The sequence below is a fragment of the Eriocheir sinensis genome, chromosome 41, assembly GCF_024679095.1.
Source record: "Eriocheir sinensis breed Jianghai 21 chromosome 41, ASM2467909v1, whole genome shotgun sequence".
Classification (NCBI taxonomy): Eukaryota; Metazoa; Arthropoda; class Malacostraca; order Decapoda; family Varunidae; genus Eriocheir; species Eriocheir sinensis.
In genome coordinates, this window is record NC_066549.1 from 13,765,557 (window position 1) to 13,787,125 (window position 21,569).

A 21,569-nucleotide genomic window follows, 5' to 3' on the forward strand; every position below is an offset into this window, starting at 1 on the left:
TTTGTTTTGAAAAATGCCTTACTGGGAGCATGTGGCACAACGCCATGCATGGGCTCTAATAAAAGTTTCATAAAGTTTAGGCAGGTGGCGGCGTGTAGTGTGAGAGGCAGCCCCTCCTCGCCGAGGCAAGCAAGGACGCCCACCTGCCGTTCCCGTGCTGTGCGACGCTTTTCTTTGCGTTTCGGACATGATGGACGCTGGCACCTCCACGCGGCCCCCAGCAGTACAAAGGGTATTCTCGCCAGGACTGGCAGCTGGGCAGACAAAGCACCTGTGTCCTTGCAACCAACAAGACCTGCGAGCCTCAGTCAGCTGCCCTACTGGTACTCCGCGTTGTGTTCACCCAAAGTTGTCATGCCACAGTGCCGGCAGCTGCCCAGACTCGGCTTAGCAGGATTCTCTGATGTCCACTGGATCTCCCCCCCTCCCACCGCCCCTCCTCCCACAGCCTGCCTGGGGCCCTGACCTTCGACTCCCTCTCTTGTTCTTGGCTGGTAGGAAATTGCTACTTCTAACTTTTTTTTTTTCCTTTCCTCTCCCCTTCCCTACCCCTGCAACACCGTCACGCATTGGTGTTCCAGCACGTCCAAAACCTCCCAGTCCAGCTCTCCGGGTTCGCACCTACCGGCCCTGTATCCAGTTGGTCCCCTTGCAGACCACATTTATGTAGATCTCACAAAAGGCAACAGTGCTCCGGTTCCACATCCCAAACAACAAACCGTACTGTTGGTGCCGATATTAAGGAAGGAATGATCGTTTTACCCTATACAGTTCCTTTGTTCTGGTTACAAACGCAAGATGCACTGTTCTCGCGCTTAGGTAATAGGTACACGCTGTGCCTCGGCCAGAACACCTTGATCAGCACTTCACGGGGGCGTCACGTGGCCACTGATGATTTTTCTCCCATATAACGATTTCAAATTCATCAATAATGGCCACAGGGATAAGAAGCCTCTATCAGTGCACGAACATTACGGATGACTGTAGCTATCGTTCATGTAGTTAGTGGGATTAGTATGACTGGTTGAATCTTACTGTTGTTATTGTTGTTATTGTTGTTACTACTGATGCTGCTGAAATCGTTGGGCTTACCACCAGAACACTTCCTAACATGAACTGCAATACATCCATTGTCATCACCATCATTATTCCTTTAATACTACTAACTCTATTGCTTCAATATGTTCATTTTCCTGATTCATGATGGAGGCAATATGACGGATGGGCAATATGACGGACGGGGCAATATGAAGGATTTTTTAATTTCTTTACTTTACGTGTTCGCCTATAGCGCCGATAGGCTTTCTTCAGGGGTCTGGTGGTCGGCCCAAGCCCTTCATGGCGAAGGCAATTTTTATAGTGGCGCCATTTATTCTTGGCTCATGCTGCCCCCCGGAACTCATTCTTGATTCACTTGGACGGTTTCTTCTAGAGTCCGGGTTGATGGGTGGTCTTCAGGACAGCATGTGGGTAGTCTTAGGCCACTCGGCGGTGACTGAAAAATCCCAGGTGGCAACGTGAGGATTCAAACTCGCGTCGTCCAGCACGCGATGAATGCGGGGCCCACACGCTAACCACTCAGCCACCGCCTACTCAATAGAGGCAATAGAGGCAATATGATGAATGGGGCAATGATTCATGAAGGATGGGGCAACAATTCATGACGGAAGGGATACATTACAGGGGCGGATATGGCAATAATTAATGATATGGGCAAGAAATTATAACCGGAACCAAACTTGAATATGCTACGTAGATTTTGAGTGAAGTAATACGGGATTTTGGACCAACTGAGGGATGTTTTTTATTCCCCGCAATTGGACACCACGTAAGCTTTGGGCGTTAGGAGCTGGGTGGGTGGGTAAGGGGTTGAAGGGGGGGCGCTTGATGCTATTCTCGGTAACACTCCTGAAGGGCCCGGATGAAGACAGGCGAGGCGATGCAGGTGTATGGTGTGATTACATAATTTATGAACAAGTATTTTTTAAGCATGTGCAGATGATGCCTCATCCGTGAACAGACTTTAACAACAAACCTTTATGTCGAACCCCCTTTAATCATGCTAAAATTTATGAAAGATCAGCGAGCAAAGCGTATAAGTTTAATTAATGAAGATGTTAAAAGATAATCTGTAGCGGCCACTGAAATTAAAAAGAAAAATGAGACCTAACGAAGTAGGAAGATATTAAACGAGGATCTCTACGGAAGCTGCTGCCCTGACACAGTTATTTAGCGTTCTACCAGGCGCTGGTGAATATCTTATTGTAGTTCACCAGCTACACAAAATATTCTGCCCGACAAAAAATTACAAAGTATTATCATTAGATCGTGGATCAGCGATTTCAATGCGTTGATAGATCATGTGCTGATAAATTTATACATTTCACCTGTCAGTAAATATGAAGAAAAAATTTAAGGTATAATAAGCTTGTGTAAATTCCTCCGTTAATTAATAACTAGAACATTATTGTCTCCGCTCGCCACAAAATGTATTTCACTCCCCTTTCAGGGTCGCTGTTCACACCTTGAGCAGAGATTGTCCGGGAATAAGTTGAAAAAATAGTAATGAAAAAATAAAAATAAATACCTCAGCTGAATAAGTTTACTGATGAGTTTTGGTATTGTTTCAGTTATATGTTTATTAATCAATAGTCACTCCTTGTGTTAATTTACATCACCGTGTTGCACTAGAGCAGTAGGTATATAAAAATGGGCTCCCTGTCAGGATGAGGGTAATTTTTACAATAATAATTTACCCGGGAGATTCTTGCGAATCTAGGAAAACTGTTCTTCTTAATCATACTTTTAATATAATATGTAATATGCTTCCGGGACGCATAACATAGTCTCTCTCTCTCTCTCTCTCTCTTAAAACGCCTTTTTAAACAATCATAATAATAATCCTTCACTTTCAAGTACAAACATCGTTTAGCATCAACATTCCACACCATAGATCACCCTCTTACGCTAGTAAATGCAGTGTTTGCGGTGCATCTCGTAGTGGTCTCAGCCTTGGGAACAAGCACCCGAAATAATTCATAAGTGAGGGGACTTTTTATGAACTGGGCTCAAAGTGTAGGCTGTATACACGTGCATCTGCAGTATTATCAATTCTATTTTGTATCTTACACCACATGAGTTTTAGCTGTTCATTTTTTTTCGCAAATGTAAAATCCTATCTCCACCAGTACTGCAGCAACCGATTTATACCCATACACTGCACAGAATGAGGGCATGGTTCAAAAGACACTTGGGTGGGCTGACCTCCCTTGATAATTACTGTCCGAAGCGGCTGGCTGGCCAACCCAAATATGCGTGTTTTGCACCTGTGCAGGTGCCCTGCGCATTAATATCCAGATCCAGATCCAGATGCATCACTTCAACTTTCACGGCAGATTCCCCGACAAGACTCCAGCTTGGGACGAGAGTGGACACACCTTGTATAGTTTTAAGAGATCTTCCGCCTATAATGCGACTGGTTTTGAAGATTCAAACCTGTAGTTGGGATAATGGAATCTTTGCTTCACTCTCTCAGGGTCGAGGTGGCGTCCAAGAGTGGCGTCAGTCCGAGGAAGGCGGAGAAGCTTTTCTGTTTATTTCAGTTAAGTATCACGGCAATATTTGTTTGTGACCTGACCGGCGGTGATGTCTAAGCACATAATAAGTAAAAATACAGGGTAAATGTTCGTTAGAGGTCACTCAAAGATTTTACAGACTTTTTCATTTTTTTTTTCTTTTTTAGGACATCTTAATCAGTTTCCTCATAAAGTGATAGGCTATTTTTTCCCTGTAGCAGAACAGCAATTTAGTTAAAAGAAAAATGTCAGAATATATACAACACATCAAAGCCTATCATAAATAAAATAGTGGGCTACTCATGCAGACGCTACAAAGGAGTATTAATGAGGTACTTTTACACCGGCGGAAGAACTTGAGGATGAGATACCCGGCACAGTATTGTTTGAGAATTAATACTCTGTTCACACATGCCTCTCCACCACAGCCGTTCAGTATTTTGCCCGTGGACCGAAGGGTATTTGGGTCCAAGAAGTTTTCAGTGATTCAGATGTTGCGCCGACTAAACAAAACTTTCCAACTTCCCTTTCAGTGATTCGCAGTGTGATGCGGAGAGGTGAGGTAAGGCGCCCCAGCTATCACTCGCATCGCTGAACTTGGGCGGATGGATATTTAATTAGAGGGATAAAGGTGATTGTATACCTGTTTTCAGCCAGAGGGGCAAGAAGGGGCCCCACTAAGCATTTTTTTTTCTGGCAATTGCTCAATCCCTCTAAAAGTCCAAATATTACTTCGTGGCTGATCTCGCTTATATTTCCTCCTCCCAGTCTCGTCAATCTCCTCGGTGATATGGTTACCAAGCCCGAACTCTGCCACCTCGGAACAACAACTTGCTCCAGTTCACGCTAGTTACGCGAGTGATGCCTTGCTTGTTGATGGTGGTATCGTGGATCCACTATTATTGTAGCTAGTGATTGATAAAAGATAAAATTGTCCAAGGCTTAACACGAACTTCACATCCAGACACACAAACCTTGCACTTTTACCTTCGCAAAGTTTTGTTATTGCTTTATAACGTTCACGGTGCCATAAAGGATAGTCATTCCTATATAGACTTTGCGAACGTCATACGAGGGTCATAACACTTGCCAAGGGAGGACACCGTCGTGCCGATAATATGATACAGCACAGGAGGCTTTTTCAGGTATTTCTCCCTCTAGAATGTCCAATAATTGCTTAGCACCAGTTATCACATCCAACACACAAGTCAACCATGGCGGAACTGAGCCCAGCAGACGTTTAATTAAAAAGACGCGCGAAATCAAATACCGTATTCTTAAACATCTCGTCGCCCAAGCACACGTATTTGACAAGGTTTTCTTATAGGAGTTTTGGGCATTTCCAGCTTTAATGCTTTATTATTGTGAAACGGAGAGAGAGAGAGAGACGTAATTTCTAGGGGGGTTAGGGGGGCTATAGCTCACCCAATGTTTTCTATATCGGCCTCAAAATGCCCCTGTAAGTGCTTATTTAAAAATATAAAAAAAATCCCTCACCTCTGCATGCTCTCTTAATTCGCTCCCTCGCTTCTTCCCCCCTCAAGAGCATATGATGCCCTCTAGCCCCCCCACCACAAAAAAATCTGTCAAAATTATGGGCCTGAGAAAGGATCACAGGGGAGAGAGGAGTTCGATCCGTACACCTTCCTGGTCAAAGTTTTGTCCTCGGGTCTGCACACTTTGGAGACGATTTCAGCCACAAGGCGGTGGTCTGTGGCGTAACACCCATAGTACAGGGGTGGACAAAGTCCAAGGGCCTTGGAGACCCAGGGGCCTCGGAGGTCCTGGGACGAGAGAGAGAGAGATAGAGAGAGAGAGTGGCGGATTTACATGGAGGCTGCAGCCTCAGGCCCTCAGGCCCTCAGGCCCTGGGTATTCAGGGGGCCCCCGATGAGGCAATGACTTAAAAAATAAATGAATTAGTAAAAGAAATAAAACCAACAAAAATAATGTGAAAATATCTTTTTATTTTCCCTAAATTTACTGTTTTTCCCTTCGTAATATTTTCATTTTAGCTAAAATACAAAAAGTAATGTGTCAACACTGCAACAAACAACAGTGGCAACACTGGAATCAGAAGTCATTACCAGTTCCCCTCCCGCGTGTTCGAACAGTACTGTCACTGTGTGGGATCTGTATTTTTCGCGGTTTTCAGAGAGAAATATGAGTGACAAAGTTGTGTTGTGTATATCAGCATGTCCTGTAATAACCACTGATCATTGTCAGACAGTGATAAAACCCGGTCGTTGCCACAAACATAATTTGTGATGAGTTTTGCAGTGTTGACTTGATCTTTGAAATGAGAAACACGGCTGGCTGATGGCCGCTCGGTGCATGGCATGGTTCGTGGTGGGTTCTGTATTTTAATAACTTATGTGCTGATGGTTAAGAATCCGACTGACTGATATTATAGTGAATACGAGCAACAACATTGCGCTGTGTTTTATCAGCATTCAGCATGCTGTATAATGACGAGTGATCATTGTCGGTCAGAGTGTGACAAAACCCCGGTCATTGCCACATACAAAGTGCGATGAGTTTTGCAGCGGTGTTTTTGTATTGAGTGGTATGATGCGTGGCAGGATCCTGCTATTTTAACAACTTTTGTGCTGAATAGTGATTATAATGGACTTGTTGGATTTGTGTTGTGGTATAAACCCTATAATGCAAGGGCTGCATGTTTAAAAGATATGGAGATTGTACCCAATCCTCACCCTAATCCTAAGTCCTAACCCAAATCCTAATCCCTTCCCAACCTCCTGAGCCCCCCGCAGAACCCCCGCATACTATACCGCCCAAATGCGGCCCTCTGCGGATCCGTGACTTGAAAACTTGAATACGCACGATAAATATATTATGTGACCGTGGTCCATGTGGGAAACTGATCAGCTGGCGTTGTGATGCACGACGCCAAAAGTTACACCACCAGGTGCCACCCACGAGGTGCTGTGCCTGTAAGTATATGTTTCTCCGTTTACACCGACTGCGTCATGACTGACTGACGTAGTCGATTTTGATCATTTATTGCATGAATATTACATTGTTGACAACTAAAAATAACATAATTAATGGTTACTATTGCCGGTTTCCTTCATTACATCATCCCGAATAGGTATAGCTCCCAGCTATCTCAACACAGTAATGTTATAATAGGCTATGATAATAATGTCAATATGATAAGCTAAAATAATATTAATATAATAGGTTACCTATAAAAATATAACATTAGGATATATTAATGATATAACAGGATATATTAATGATATAACAGGATATATTAATTATAATAATATAGTAGGTTACCTATGTTAATTTTAATATAATAGGCTGAAATAATATTAATATAATTTGCTATAACGATAATAATAATAGTAATAATACCTAATAATAATAATAAACTAACTACCAAAGAACTATGCACATACCACAGGTTTGAACAGTTTTCCATGAGACTGCTATGCTACTGAAAATTATGAGCTGTATTTTTTTTTTGTACTGTCGACTATCAGCCCGCGAGCCATGGCACTGCTTCGCTTACCAGCCGCCTCCGGCAAATTTTCACGAATAAATGTTTGTCCAGGGGCCTCCAGTCAGTCTGTTACGCCACTGGCGGTGGTTGGTTATTGAAAACTGAGAACCAAACGACAGTCTTGCCAAATCATTACAATAACACAATTACAACTGGGGGTCTGGGAGTGTCTTTTCCTTTTCTTTTTCCTTTTCCATGCTGAGTTTCATCACTTCCTTTCAGTCCCTGTCACACTGGTTACGCTACATCAGTGGGCCTTTAATGTTTCGTTTTCTCTCTAGAGGTATTAAAAAGGACCACACGCTTGAAGGGTAAACGCAAAGACTAATCATAGAACGTACACCAATGAGTCTTGAGACAAATCCCTGATGTAGAGTCGTAAACTAACCCTAATAGACTAGGCCAGCGGTTCCCAGACTTTTGAGGCGTGCTCCCTGCTTGTAAAAGATTGAAACGCGACGCAAAGAGATGCTGGAGGTTGCTTCTCCTAGGTGTATAACGCAGCGAGAAAAAATATAAAAATTCTGACTTGAAACATTTCACTATGAAGGACATTTATTTATTTAATGTAATGAGGATAAAGGTGACGGCGTACAAATGGGATGGGTGGACGGGTAATGGCTGGCTGGTTACCTCTTGTTCGGGGTAATGGCGCTGTGTGTGCAGACCCGTAATTGTGGCAGATTTTTTGGAAGGCTAGAAGGCATCATATAGGTTCATTAGTGGGGGAATGGGGGGAGGGGAGGGGGCGAGCGAAGTGAGGAATATATATTATTTTAAAGTAAGCACTCTTAGTGGCATTTCGAGGCCGACGAAAGGATACATTTGACTATTTAGATGATTCTTCAGTTTGGTGCATTAAGGGCTCGCCATAATTTTCTATATAGTCTGCATGGAGATTCTTCGTTCTCGACAAACTAATAAACCCCGATATTACTGAAAATATAGAGTCCCGGGCCGTACTCACTCACTGCAATGTTTTCCTTTAATTAAAGGTAAAGGTAAAGTTGGGGGCATACACTGTAGCAGCGCGTGGCCTCGGTGTTCATCTCCATAACATTGGCCCTTGAGCCTGTGGTGGGAGGGAGCCCATTACCCCGGAACACAGGGCCAGTGTGACAGCTTACCTACCCCAGGTTTCCCCAGGTACCCATTTATCGACCAGCCCGAGAGGGAGGACGAACAGCTGGATAAGCTGCACGCCGACTGCCCGGGCTGGGATTCGAACCCGGGCCCACGGAGTAGAAGCCAGGCACGCTGACCACTAGACCGTTTTTTAGACTTACTATCATATAGGTTAGGTTAGGATGAATTATGTTGTTAATTTAATGATTTCAATGATAATGCGGTGATATTTAAATGCGAATCGTACGGCTGGCACTCGCAGTCGTAAACAGGCTGTCGCATACGTCGCACAAGAATAGGTATAGCTAACCAGGGTCCAGAGAATACTTCCTCTGGACCCTGTAGCTAACAAGAGGTCTACGTCAAAAGTGTCGCCTCTGTCGTAGCCCAACTAACATGGCACGACAAAAAAAAATCGTAGGTTGTAGGTTGTATGAGAAAAGGGCTTAAATATTCGAGCACCAGCTGCGTAAGTATAAAAAATCAATTTCGGGATTTGAGAATCAGTTTGAATAAGATACCGGTACCTTGTGATGTAATGACGTTGGTCAGCTGATCTCGAGTTGCCAAGTGTATATACTACTCCACTCCCTCTTCCGTCTTCTAAATTTCGCCACGAAACTCCCAGTTTTCTCTTTCTAGTATCTACTGTTCCTCCCTGATAACTGGAGTTTTTTTTTTTTTTTTTTAGTATAATATATCCATAAAATGCACAAAAAAAACGGAAGTGATGTGGGATGAGACACAAAGGCGGCGCCAAGCATCCCTTCCCGCCTCTACTGCATGTTCTCATTATTTTGCCATGATATGCCGACTTTTGTCTTTCTCTTGCTCCTCTCTGATAACTGAAGATTTCTTTCTAGTATAATGTATCAAAAAAAAAAAAAATGTGTGATATATATTGAAAACGAGAGGGCTGGCTCCTGTAACCTCACACATCTTAATTTCTTCAAGTCGCAATCAGTAGCATTTGATTTGATAAAGTCCGATCGTGACGGTGGTCACTGCTAGCAGGGCCACCTGCACATACATGACAACGCAACCACAGCACTACATTCATAGCTCGATTCCTAAGTCGAGGTTACATGAAAGTAGAAGATAGACAGACATAATAAGCAAATGCGTGATATTATATACAACAGTTCTGTCAATGCTACCACCAATCAAGGCGGCAGCGGCTACAAAGGAGATTGTTGCTATATGCTAGCGAATTCTCACAAGGCGAGCAAAAATATATGAGGAATTAGCATAAAAGGGTAAGTGATACGTAGAAAACATTGGAGGAGTATAGCCTCCGTAGACCCCCCAGAAATTACGGCCCTGTTGGTATTTTTTTTTTCGTGTGTGTGTGTGTAGTGCATGAAACAAACTCAAACAACACATATCACCCACGTCACGTTCACAATATCCTCTCGTATTATTGACATTTCCCAGCACACGTCGAGGTGGTTAAATCAGACACAAATTCTTTCGTTAGAGCAAAACAACAGTAACAAGTATACGCGGAGTCGCCAGGCGCGGGAAGTGAAGTGTGTATTCGAGACGCTCCAGATGCAGGTTCGTTGTTTTGGCTTCAGATTTTGCGTCTACCTTACTTGAATGATGAAGAAAATACACAGCACTCAGCCACTACTATCTAACGTCTACGCATGCTCTAGGAGTCTAGGCCCTTGATACCATGATGTGTAGGCTCACTAATCCGCCACCACTTAACAATCGAAAGAATAACAATTGGAACACAGTTTTAGTTCGAATCGTCTTGTGCTTCACGTGCTCGGAACAGTACTCGTTCGCACTGGTGCATTCAGTGACCAATCACATGCCAGTACTGAGACACGTGATTGTGTTAGCCAATGAGGGCAAAGTTCCTCCCCTTCCTTTCCCTCTCAAGTAACTCCCCAACCTGTCGGCTCCAGTCCCTCCGCGTGCGCCGGTAATCGAGTGATCATTAGTGAAGCAGAAATACCATTAACAGTGCATAGGCCTAGGTGTGTGTTTGTGTGTGTGTGTGTGTTCACCTCGGCATTATTCGCGACCTTCAAGTACAGGAAACTTTTCGACTTCACCGTTTTGTGGTCGAGTGTCGCGTAAACACTGTTGTGAGTGTCTCTGCCTAATCGTGCGTGTGAGTGTGTGCGTAACTCGAGGCCGAGGCAAAAAATATGGCGGCGGCTCCTCGGCCCCCACCCTCCTACAACCGCCCTTCCACCCCCTCAGACATCACCACCACCTCCACCACCACCGCAGTGTTCGTGTGAGTGTTCACCGCCACGTGTTCATGTTAATTAAATGGGCTATTACACTGGGCAAATTTCCCGTGGATCTTCAGTCAAACCATGATTTCCGCTGGCGTGGTTCTCATATTTCCGTGGTTTTCTGATGTGTCCACGATCTTCCAAAGCTACGGTAGATTTCACCTAAGAACGACGGTATTACTCACCCTCATCATCATCAGCAATAACAGGAGACATGAAAACCACGCTAGCGGAAATCATGGTTTGACTGAAGATCCACGGAAAATTTGCCCAGTGTAATAGCCCCTTTACTTTTTGTTTATTGGCGTGTTTATTGCATGGTGTGTTTGTTTCTTTATAAATCCGGTTAAGAGTCACTTGAGGCACCTTGCCGTATCTCGTTTCACACTGACCCAATTTATCTTCTATTGTCATATGTATTCTACTAACCTTCAGACCTCCCGGAAATGCCTGGGAAAGAATGTAGAGATCAGATCAACTGTAAAAATAACTATGACATGTGTGGTAACCCGTAGGCCAATGGAAGCCTAACGCGATGAAATGTTAAATGTGTGTGTGTGTGGGGGGGGGGGGTTCGGAGAGGGTCAACCCCCCCACGTTAGAAGGTTTATGTAAATTCACCTATTTCATGGCTGTTTTCACACTTTTTTTTATCTTTACACATTCCTACGGTTTTCCGGGAGGTTTGAGGTTATCAGAAGACATGTACGACAACAGGGGAGCAGTTGGTTGATTATAAAGGAAACGAGATAATGAAGGATGCAATAACGCAATATTTACCTCTTTTTGCTATTCGTTTGCTGTTCAAGATATGGTTACTATATATCTATCTATCTATTTATATATTAATTTATATTTTTTGGTTAGGGTTTGTATCCATGTTTTTTTTGTTTTTTTTACAACAATAGAGACAGCTCAAGGGCACAAAAAAAGTAAACAATAAAAAAAAAGCCCGCTACTCGCTGCTCCCTAAAAGAATCCAAAGAGGTGGCCGAAAGAGACATGATATGATACTGATATGATACGTGCAGTTGATACTTTTAGGGGTGATTAGATTAGTAGGGGTGATTAGATTATTTATATTTGTCAACTGGCATAATACGTGTACCTATCTAATGAAATAATTAACTGCTAATATTATTACTTCTGGTGTCAAGGATTTCCGCCCACGACATGCCCACTGGCGAGCCGCGTGCTGATGTCGCTGTGTCTTTAGGGAAAAAAATATGTTATGATTACAGCCGCGACTGTGTCCAAACGCGGGATGTTTCGTTGTTGTTGTTGTTGTTGTTAATAATTTTCTTATAGTTATCATTATCATCATTACTCTTCTCATTTGCTTCTTCTTCTTCTTCATTATTATCATTACTCTTCTTATTTTCTTCTTCTTCTTCTTTTTCTTTTTCTTCTTCTTTTTCTTCTTCTTCTTCTTATCATTATCATCATCATTATTGTTATTATTATTATTATTATTATTAGTATTAGTATTATCTATAGTGTTGTTATTGTCATTTCCCTATTGGTGTGCATTACTTTTTTATTCATCTATATTTGCTGAAGTGGTTTTCTTTGTTGTTTTCTAAATAATTGTGTATTCCGAGCATTTTTTCCGATAATTTTGTTTATTTCTATTCAATGCAATACTCTCTCTCTCTCTCTCTCTCTCTCTCTCTCTCTCTCTCTCTCTCTCTCTCTCTCTCTCTCTCTCTCTCTCTTCGTGGCTTTTAACATGACACATTACAGGAGCTGCCCTTTGTAAGCCTTTCGACCTCTTGCAGACTCCTTATGTCCTTACAGTGTCTCTCCATTCCTTGCTTCACCTTGTCCCAAAGCCTTACAGCCACTCTTTCTTCGCTTCTTCCCTTTTTCTCCATGGCTCCCTGTTTTTCTTCTTCCGTCACTGCTCGCCGCCCTTCCCTGCTTCTGCTCCTGTCCCTGCCCTCATAGCGTCATCCACCCCGCCCCCCACAGCTGTACATACTCTTCGCCACCTCCTTTTTGTTCACTCCTGCCTCCCTTTCTCTCTTTTCTCGCTCCAGCAACTTGCATTCCGCCCTCTACAGCAGGTATACTTTCCTGCCTCCCTTTATCTCTTTTCTCGCTCCAGCAACTTGCATTCCGCCCTCTACAGCAGGTATACTTTCCTGCCTCCCTTTATCTCTTTTCTCGCTCCAGCAACTTGCATTCCGCCCTCTGCAGCAGGTATACTTTCCTGCCTCCCTTTATCTCTTTTCTCGCTCCAGCAACTTGCATTCCGCCCTCTACAGCAGGTATACTTTCCTGCCTCCCTTTCTCTCTTTTCTCGCTCCAGCAACTTGCATTCCGCCCTCTACAGGTATACTTTCCTGCCTCCCTTTATCTCTTTTCTCGCTTCAGCAACTTGCATCCCGCCCTCTACAGGTATACTTTCTATGCCTCCTCTTTTTCTTCCATTCCTGCCTCCTATTTTTTTCTTTTCTCGCTTCATCAACTTGCATTCCGCTCCACAGTGACACGCTTTCTTCGCCTCGTCCTTTTCGTTCATTCCCGAAAAAAAAAAAAACAATAATGAAAAAGAAGCTTGCTACTTACTGCTCCTGAATAGAGTAGAGAGGAGTGGCCAAAAAGGTAAATCAATGTCGGGAGGAGAGGTGTCCTGATAGACAGTCTTGTGTCTATTTTGTTGTGACGACGTTCTCAACAACCATCAACAGAACCTTACGTGCATAGATGACCGTCATGACTGCATAATATTAGGCCACAGTTGCCGCGCCGTGGACAAGGTTACGGGTGACATTTGTTACCATTTTCGAGGTAGCTTTTAACGGATCTCCCTCAAGAAAATAATGTAATAAATTCTAAAAACAAGCATTAGTTTTTCGTGTAATTCAGGTATATCTAAAAAAAAGTAGTTTGAAAAGTTGTTATACATTTTATATAAACTTTTTTGTTTTCAACCACCGAGGAACACACACACACACACACACACACACACACACACACACATTCTCTCTCTCTCTCTCTCTCTCTCTCTCTCTCTCTCTCTCTCTCTCTCTCTCTCTCTCTCTCTCTCTCTCTCTCTTGTTTTGATGTACTTTTTACTTTACGCACGTAAAAGGGAGATAGAAAGAGCAATAGATAGTTTATTAAAGATGAAGAGAAAAGAAAATGAAAGAACAAAGGAAACAAATAAATTTAAGAGAAAGAATGAGAAAACAGGAAAGAAAACGTGAAAAAATAGAAAAATAAAACGATAGCTAAAAAAAATCAGATAACGAGAAAGAAAAAAAAAGAAAAGTAAAAAACGAATATGGAAAGAAAGAATGGGAATGAAAAATAAATAATGTGGTGATAAATCGAGTAGTTAGATACAAAATAACCAAGAAAAATAGTGTGTGTGTGTGTGTGTGTGTGTGTGTGTGTGTGTGTGTGTGTGTGTGTGTTACAGTGAAGGAAGTAACTCCAGGGCAAAAAAAAAAAAAAAAAGCGGTGTTCGTGTACAGCGGTGCTCGCGTACAAAAGGACTTGAGTGTCGGGTCAATTTCGGATGGAGAGTTTTGATACCTCCCTCTTGAAAGCTGTAGGCTGGAGGAAATACAGAATGAAGAAGGCTATTGAAGATGCTGGGTAATTCTTTCATAAGTGATTTGGATAGCATACGGATGAACAAGAGGAGAAAGTTGTGTGCAGTGGGGCCGCAGGAGGGGTTCAGGCATGGAATGAGCAAGTTCATAAGTTTCATCTCCTACACACCTCTCTATCTCAATACAAGATGAGTAAGAGATCTGCAAGCCTTCACAAAGAAGCTGGAGAGTGCAGCAAAGGTTCGGAAGGGAAGGTAACTTTACCATGAATAAAAGATACAGCAAATATCCAGAGCTAAATGTCTAGTAGCAGTAGCGCAGCGTTGGGGGGTCACGGGCTACCCCACCCCCCCGAAATTTTGTGGTAATAAAACATCATCACGAAGATAAATGAATTTTACCCTATATTAACGTGCATGGTGAGGTGCAGTGAGTTTTGCGTTTCATTTAGTTAGTCATTCTGCTTCCCCTCCCCCAAGCGAATTATATATCCGCTGCGCCCCTGGCTAGTCTACTCGGTGCAGATGTATGCCAAGTTATCTGATGCAAGTGGGACTCACAATTCCGAAGCTATGAAATTAAACAAGTTATTTTTTTTTCAACGGTGATTTCTGAGAAATGATATATTTTGCAAAACAAAAACAAAAAATATAGAAAATACTTTTTGTCAACAATTTCTCCAGGTTTTTAAGATAGCATTTTTCTATTCAATATATTTTTTTTCTCCAAAATGAGGTGTAAGAAAAAAAATCATGACGCTAAATCTAAATTAGTAGAAATTTAATTTTATAATATGAAATAGCTTAAAAATACATAAGTTTTTAATATCATAAATACTCTGATAATCTACTTGAAGTATGAACTTTGGGAGCTAAAATAGTATACCTATAAAATCAGACCGGAGAAGGTCACCTTATTTAAATCATAGTTTCGAGCCAGCACCAAGCGACAGGCGTAGTGCTCTAGCGCAGTTACTGGTCTGTGTTTTAAGGAGATAACCAACTTTTGATGAAGATCCCAATGTATGCCTTAATTCATAGGAGCACATTTATTGTTGATGGGGCTGCTTCAAACAATGAAGGGAAATATACATTTTCTCAGGGGCAGCGACTGTCAGTGTCAAGTGGAACTCAGGGCAAGTGCCAGCCCCTCAAGCTCCTCAGCCTCACAGACATGTGTATACAGAGTGCCACATAATGGGTACAACATCTGCATCATATCAAGGAATCAATGAACTTATAGAAAAAAAAAAAACTACGAAAACTTAAAAAAAAACCACCATTGCTTCAGGCTTCTCTCTAAGGTCAGCGTCAGCTCGTCACGCTCCCAGCCTTACATATATGTGTACTAAGTGCCGCATGAGGGGAGCACAGTCTATCATTTTAAGTAACGAATAAATAAATAGAAAAGAAATCTACACACAAAAAAACAAAATACTATCATTGTGTCAGACTGCTTCCCGTCTCCTGCTCCACGGCCTCCCCTCACCCCCCCCCCCCTCTCACTCTGCCGCCCCCCTCACTCCTCGCTTCCGGTGAGTCGCGTGGCGTGGGAGCGGTGGGCCGCGTGTGGGAACTCTCCCACACGCCAGCTCTCCCTCACACGCCTCCCCTTCCCCCCACATCCCCTCCAGCCAGTCACCCCATCACACCTCGTTCCCGCACTCCTCAACTCGTCCCCTACTTTCTTCCTGTATATCACTATTATTGCATTATTATTATTATTATTATTATTATTATTATTATTATTATTATTATTATTATTATTGTTGTTGTTGTTGTTGTTGTACACACACACACACACACACACACACACACACACACACACACACACACACTTTTGCTTTACTTTCTCTGCTTCAGCCTCTCAAAAGTAAATATTTATGTCTTGCCCGTACCCTGTAAATATCTGTCCTGCCCGTGTCCTGTAAATATCCGCCCTTCCTGCGTCCTGTATATCTGTCTGCCCGTGCCCTGTATATATGTGTCCTGCCTGTGCCCAGTATAAACCTGTCCTGCCCGTGCCCTGTAAATGTCAGTCCCCCCTGTGCCCTGTAAATACCTGTCCTGCCTGTGTAAATATCTGTCCTGCCCCTTTTAACATTTGTCCTGCATGTGTTAACCTGGTAGCTGCAGGGATCATGTTTCTTAAAGGCCCCTCTAAGCGAGAATAATGAGAAAAAATCATCACTCACGCAAACCATTTCATAATATATATCAACGCATTTATGGTCAGTTTATGCATCATCTATTTTGAGGGGTTTATATCATGGCAAAAATGTGGCCCGTCGCTGGTACACGGTAAAGCCACAAATTTGGCCCGTCGCTTCTACCGGGTTAATATATATTTGTCCTGCCCGTGTCCAGTCGTCACATGCCTGGCGGGGGACGGACTCACTCATCACGGCTGGGTGTTGGGCAGGGTTACCAAATTATCGTATTCAGGCACTCAGCACATCGTATTTTCCGGTTTCTGAGTCACAGTTATCGCAAACAAATGCCAATAAGTAATGATTTTAACGAGAACTTTAACTGGAATTTCGTTATCTGTGTGGGTAGGAAAATTTTGAACCCTGGAACTGATAAATGCGATGTTTTGAGTACGATAATTTGGCAACGCTGGTGTTGCGTTTCAAGGAGTCAATTTCTCGGTGATGTGATTGAAAGAGAGGCAGCGTCTGGTGAGGCGGGACGGGGCGGCGCAAGGACATCCACGGACCATGGGAGCCCAGAGATCACTTTCCCACGACACATGCTCCAGCAGCGCACTCCTCCAAGTCCACCTACCAGAACGTGTGTGTGTGTGTGTGTGTGTTTGGTCTCTCATTTGTATTGTTATAGGACCAATTCAAGCTTCGATGTCTCTCTCGCATTTTATCTTTTGCAATTCCTTAAATTTCTGTCTAATTTTGACGCATGTGTGTGTGTGTGTGTGTGTGTGTGTGTGTGTGTGTGTGTGTGTGTGTGTGTGTGTGTTCCCAAGACCTCCTCTTCACACACTCGCACGACACGCGGAAGGGTTTCTTAGCGTCGCCTCGTCCCGCCATGCGTTCCCCTGCAGCACCTGACGTCGCGTGGCCCTCCCTGCCGCCGCCGCCGCCACACCTCGCGTGAGCTTATTCATCGCTATCATACTTTTTCCAGCGTCTTCTGAGTGTCGGGAGCCATAAATCGCTGCGCCGGCGTCTTGTTCCCACGCTGCGGACCGGCTGTTGCGGGCTGCGATTTAAGTAATTATTTTTTTTTTCTCTACGGTTTTCTTGTGATGCCTTGGGAAGCAGAGATTTTACTAAGGCTATACCTTTATTCCTTAGTTTTTAATGTTTTATATGTACGTGGCAAGATATGCTTAAGCTCTGTATATCTTTGTCTTGACAGCTTGGTCTTGACATGTGGGTTGACTTTAGCCTGATACAAAAAAGTTCAGCTGAGAGGCATCGTGTGCCCAAGAAACGCCAGGAAATGATACACGGAATCTTCTGTACCTTGTATACCTTGTGTAGCTACATGCACTACGAAGTCATCGAGACAAGCCGAAGAAATAACAGTGCATGAAGCAAGAAATGGGAGCACCGCGAAGTTTATTGTGAGGTAAAGCTCAGGGAGGGACAAGGGCAGGATGGAACTGTGACAAATCAGGGTGCTGCATATCCTTGGGGCGAGGATATGAAATGATAAGGAGCACAGCGTCCCGGCAACAGAGGCGGCGGCGGCAGCAGCAGTTCCCGTGTGTCTGTCGCCGGTTCCCACACATTCTCGCACATTAACTGGCTGTGGCGTCTTGGGCGGAAGCGGCGGCCCACTACCAAGATTGTACCGCGGGGAGCAAAGGAAGGGAGTATTGTACCGAGGGGGGGTAAGTAGGGGGAAGGGAGCATTGTACGTGGAGCAGGGGAAGGCAACAGGGAAGGGATCATTTCATTGCATTGCAAGTAGCAGGGGAAGAGGGTTGTACCGCGAGGAGCAGAGAGGGAGGGGAATGGAGAAGGGGTGAGAAGGGAGGAGGGGAAAGGAGCCGGGGTGACGAGTGTTTCCGAGGGGGGCACGAATCATGAGTAATCATGAGTAATCATGAGGTTGAGTAATAATGACACAAATATATGAAGAACAATCAACTTTATTGATAACAATGGAGATATTTTTTTCCCTTTATAGTCCACATGCTTTCTTTTCACAATATTTCCCGCGGATACTGTGTGTACTAAAGGACTACATTGTGTAGCGGTTAGAACGCCTAGCTACGTATCAGCGGACGCGGGTTCGATTCCGGCCGGTCAGTCAGCGCGTAGACCCCACAACTGTTCGAGGAAACCCGGGTAAGGTAAATTATGGTACCCAGGATGTCTTAACTTGACCTTTATCCCGGGGTAATGTGTCCACCCCCACCACAGGCTCATAGGCCAAATACATAATAACTGCGAGGGGCGACGTTACTCGCAGCTCAGCGTATGCTCTCAAATTTACCTTTATTTACCAGCCTGATGCATGACCAAGCTTCATACGAAATTTCTAGGTCACCCTTCCGGTCGTGAAGTCACCATGGGCGCCACGGGTTTGAGGGGCCGGGAGGAAGACGTTGGGGGAGAGGATAAGGGGCAGGGCGGGACCATGGGAGCGCGGAGAGGACCTTCAGGTGGGCTTGAGGGACAGATTTTTTAGGGCGGTCTGTGGCGAGGTCTAGGGGCTCCTTACTTGGTGGTGCGACGAGGGCTGGGGCGTGCTGAGGTAAAGCTTGGTTGGCCAGGGCACCGCTTCCAGAGGGGGGCGAAGAGGGACAAGAGGAAGAGGAAGGAGCAAAAGAGGAGGAAGGGGCTGTAGGAGGGGACATGAGAGGTGGCACAGAAGGTGAGGGCTGCTGAGATACCGCTGGCAAGGTTGGAGTGGGTCGTACTATGGTGGGGGAAGACCAAAGGGGCGCAGAGAGCACTGGCGGAGACGTGGCGCTTGAGAGTCTGACGGACACTTGGAAGCCAAGGGGGACTGCCCTTGAAGACGAAACTCTGTCTGGGGACTCAGAACACAGAGTGGCAGGTTCACACAGCTGACGGTCACCGACTGAGACGGTGGAAGCTGTGACGTGATTTTGTTTCACAGAGGTTACTGCCTGTGTACAGGCGTCGCTGACGTCTTTCTGGACATGGTGTGTGGTAGATGTGGGTGACGTCACAGTGTCCCTCAGCGGCGTCAAGGTGCTACTTGCCAGCGGAAAGGTTTGGGGGGCAAAGATGCTACTGGAGTTAACGATGGAGGCTGCTTCATGAGAGCTCGTATCAGTCCTAGGCAAGGTCACGATGACGTTTTTAGGAAGTTGGTAGTTCATAGGCACTAATACACTTCCCGAATTAGTAATTACTAAATCGGGAGCGGTATGAGGTTTAGTGGTGGCTGGAAGAGTCGACTGAGTGGCCGTGGGGGGCTGAGGGAACTGCGGGAGCTCTGAGGACGAGGCCAAAACTTGCGTTGTTTGCTGCGGCACGAGTCTGGCGGGTACGAAAGCCACACTTGTGCCACTCGCCAGACTGGTGGTGACGGCCGGCACAGCAGCGGATCCCGAGAAAAGGGGAGGAGGTGGACTTCTACACAAGGGGGCACTTGGCGCTCCGAGGGTTTGAGTGACATTACGACTGGCGTCCGTGGTGGAGGTGACGGCTGAGACGTCTGGACGCGATGCAGCCGGGGGAGCCACGGTCACGACGCCTCCACCCACCACCACGCTGGCCCCGGGGAGCTGACCCACCCCGGGGACGCAGGTGAGGGAGGACGTGACGGTGTTGAGGTGAGAAATGAGTCTGTGGTGCAGGTCATGAGGCACTCCACTCAGGCCTGCCAGGTATCGCGTCACCTCCACGGCACAGTGGATGAAGCCAGCGCGGTACTTGGTCCTTCCGTCGCTACCGAGACTCCTCCCGCCGCTCATTAGCCGAGCCCCTCCGCCCAGCCTGCAGCCTACGCCCTCGTGGCGGTGGAGGGCCTGCACGTGCCTCACCGTCATTTCCAGGATGTCCGCCTTCTCCAGCTTACTGTAGCGGGATGGCTGGGGAGACGTGAACTAGATTACTCAGGATGAAGCCATCATTCTAAGAGCCATATATGTAATTTGCATCTGAATTTGTATACTCACTTATCTATTTGTTATCCATGTTTTACTAACAAAAATAAAAGACTCACGTCCTTCTTCATGCCCTCAAGCACCAGGGACTTGAGGTCGTTGAGGCAGCGGTTGATCCTCTGACGGCGCTTCTTCTCCATCAGCGGCTTGTTGCTCTGCGGGGGAAGGAAAGCCAAAATAGAACTCGTCAGATTTGTGCCCGATAGTTATTTTTTTTTTTTTTACTTTTAGTAATTTCAAGTCTCAAAAAATTTACACCAGAATCTCAAAAGCGAATATCTATTTTACGCTTTTGAAATTCCTGGATATTGAATAGAATGAAATTAATACACATGCTCATTGAAAATGAGATCATGTGGGATTTCTAGTCAATATATACTGAGAGGAAAGGAAGACACAGCAATGGGTCAGTTATTAGGGTGGATGGTAGTAATTTTAGCCTAAATTAAACTAAAAGCAATACTACGTGAATTTGTTTGAAACGAGGGTGGACGGTTTATTGTGAAGGATTAGTCCTGAGGAACAGCAGGCCGTGTTGCCGTGTTGCAATTTGTTCCCTCTCGGTGCCGTGCATTTTTTTTTCTTTCAAAAATACTTTTCCATCTCTTCACCAATGTACTAGACCCCGCAACTTTTATAATGGTATCACTTGTTTTGGGGCGAAAATGGATGGTTTATCATGCTGACACTGCATTGAGGAAAAAAATAACAAGACACGGTTGTCTACTTGAACTTGACAATGCTTAATAGGAAGGTAAGACGTTACACTATTCCTCTAATACCTATATGTGACATCAACGGACTGTATGGTAAAATCAAATGTCGCCATGTGTCAGCTCCGAGATCCGCAGACGCACGAATGGCACTCGAGAGTAGCTACCTAAGTGCTTCCTAATACCCTAATTGTCAATTTTTTGCCATGCATTCCACTTTTTATACCACATGTATGTAATAATGAAATAGTCTTATTTATACCTTATTTTCCAATTAGGCATGCGCTATAAGACACCGGACTAGCTTGAGTGATGAAACACCAGAGGAACACAGTGGCGTATATTCGTTGTCACTCACCTTTCTGGAGTCTATCTTGGACAAAATGTCCTCCTGAGTCTCGTTGCTGCACGGCGGAGAGTCCATGGCGGTGCACATCGTATTAACAGGTGATGACGATGACGTTAACAACTTATTACTGACATTCACCTTCGCGTTTAAGTAAATCGTATATTATTATCCTTTTCAAACGGAGATCATGGAAAAACCTCTTTGCCCGCAATCATGCTTTGGTATCTTGTTGCTCCATGTAAGCACCAACTCCTCTGAGGTCCGCGGCAGCCCGGCCCTCTGCGTCCTCCCTCCGACCTCCGTTGTTAGCACCAGCCGAGTGCTTAGTGCAGGCCGCGCCGGCGTGCGTCTT

At 44.7% G+C, this 21,569-nt stretch overlaps 1 protein-coding gene and 1 long non-coding RNA gene across 2 annotated transcripts in view; one reads left to right on the forward strand and one right to left on the reverse strand.

Moving 5' to 3' along the window:
• The first annotated feature begins 10,194 nt into the window (after positions 1-10,194).
• LOC127009687 (uncharacterized) overlaps positions 10,195-21,569 on the forward strand; it is an 82,301-nt gene continuing 70,926 nt past the window's right edge. The window contains exon 1 of the long non-coding RNA XR_007762134.1: positions 10,195-10,483. This is a non-coding gene — a long non-coding RNA (uncharacterized LOC127009687). The remainder of the gene's footprint in view (positions 10,484-21,569) is intronic.
• Positions 18,148-21,533, reverse strand: LOC127009684 (protein deadpan-like). Its single transcript, XM_050883004.1, has 3 exons — positions 21,227-21,533; positions 20,215-20,310; positions 18,148-20,080 (listed from the first exon to the last, which is right to left on the reverse strand). The coding sequence occupies exons 1-3, from the start codon at positions 21,302-21,304 to the stop codon at positions 18,581-18,583; spliced, it is 1,674 nt and encodes a 557-aa protein (XP_050738961.1). The 5' UTR covers positions 21,305-21,533; the 3' UTR covers positions 18,148-18,580.

Excerpts from the sequence above, each read along its gene's own strand:
- LOC127009684 (XM_050883004.1), bottom strand. The coding sequence starts at position 21,304 with ATGTGCACCGCCATGGACTCTCCGCCGTGCAGCAACGAGACTCAGGAG. Across the intron at positions 20,311-21,226 it reads CCAAGATAGACTCCAGAAAG|AGCAACAAGCCGCTGATGGA; the intron begins GTGAGTGACAAC and ends CTTCCCCCGCAG. Across the intron at positions 20,081-20,214 it reads TTGAGGGCATGAAGAAGGAC|CCATCCCGCTACAGTAAGCT; the intron begins GTGAGTCTTTTA and ends ACGTCTCCCCAG.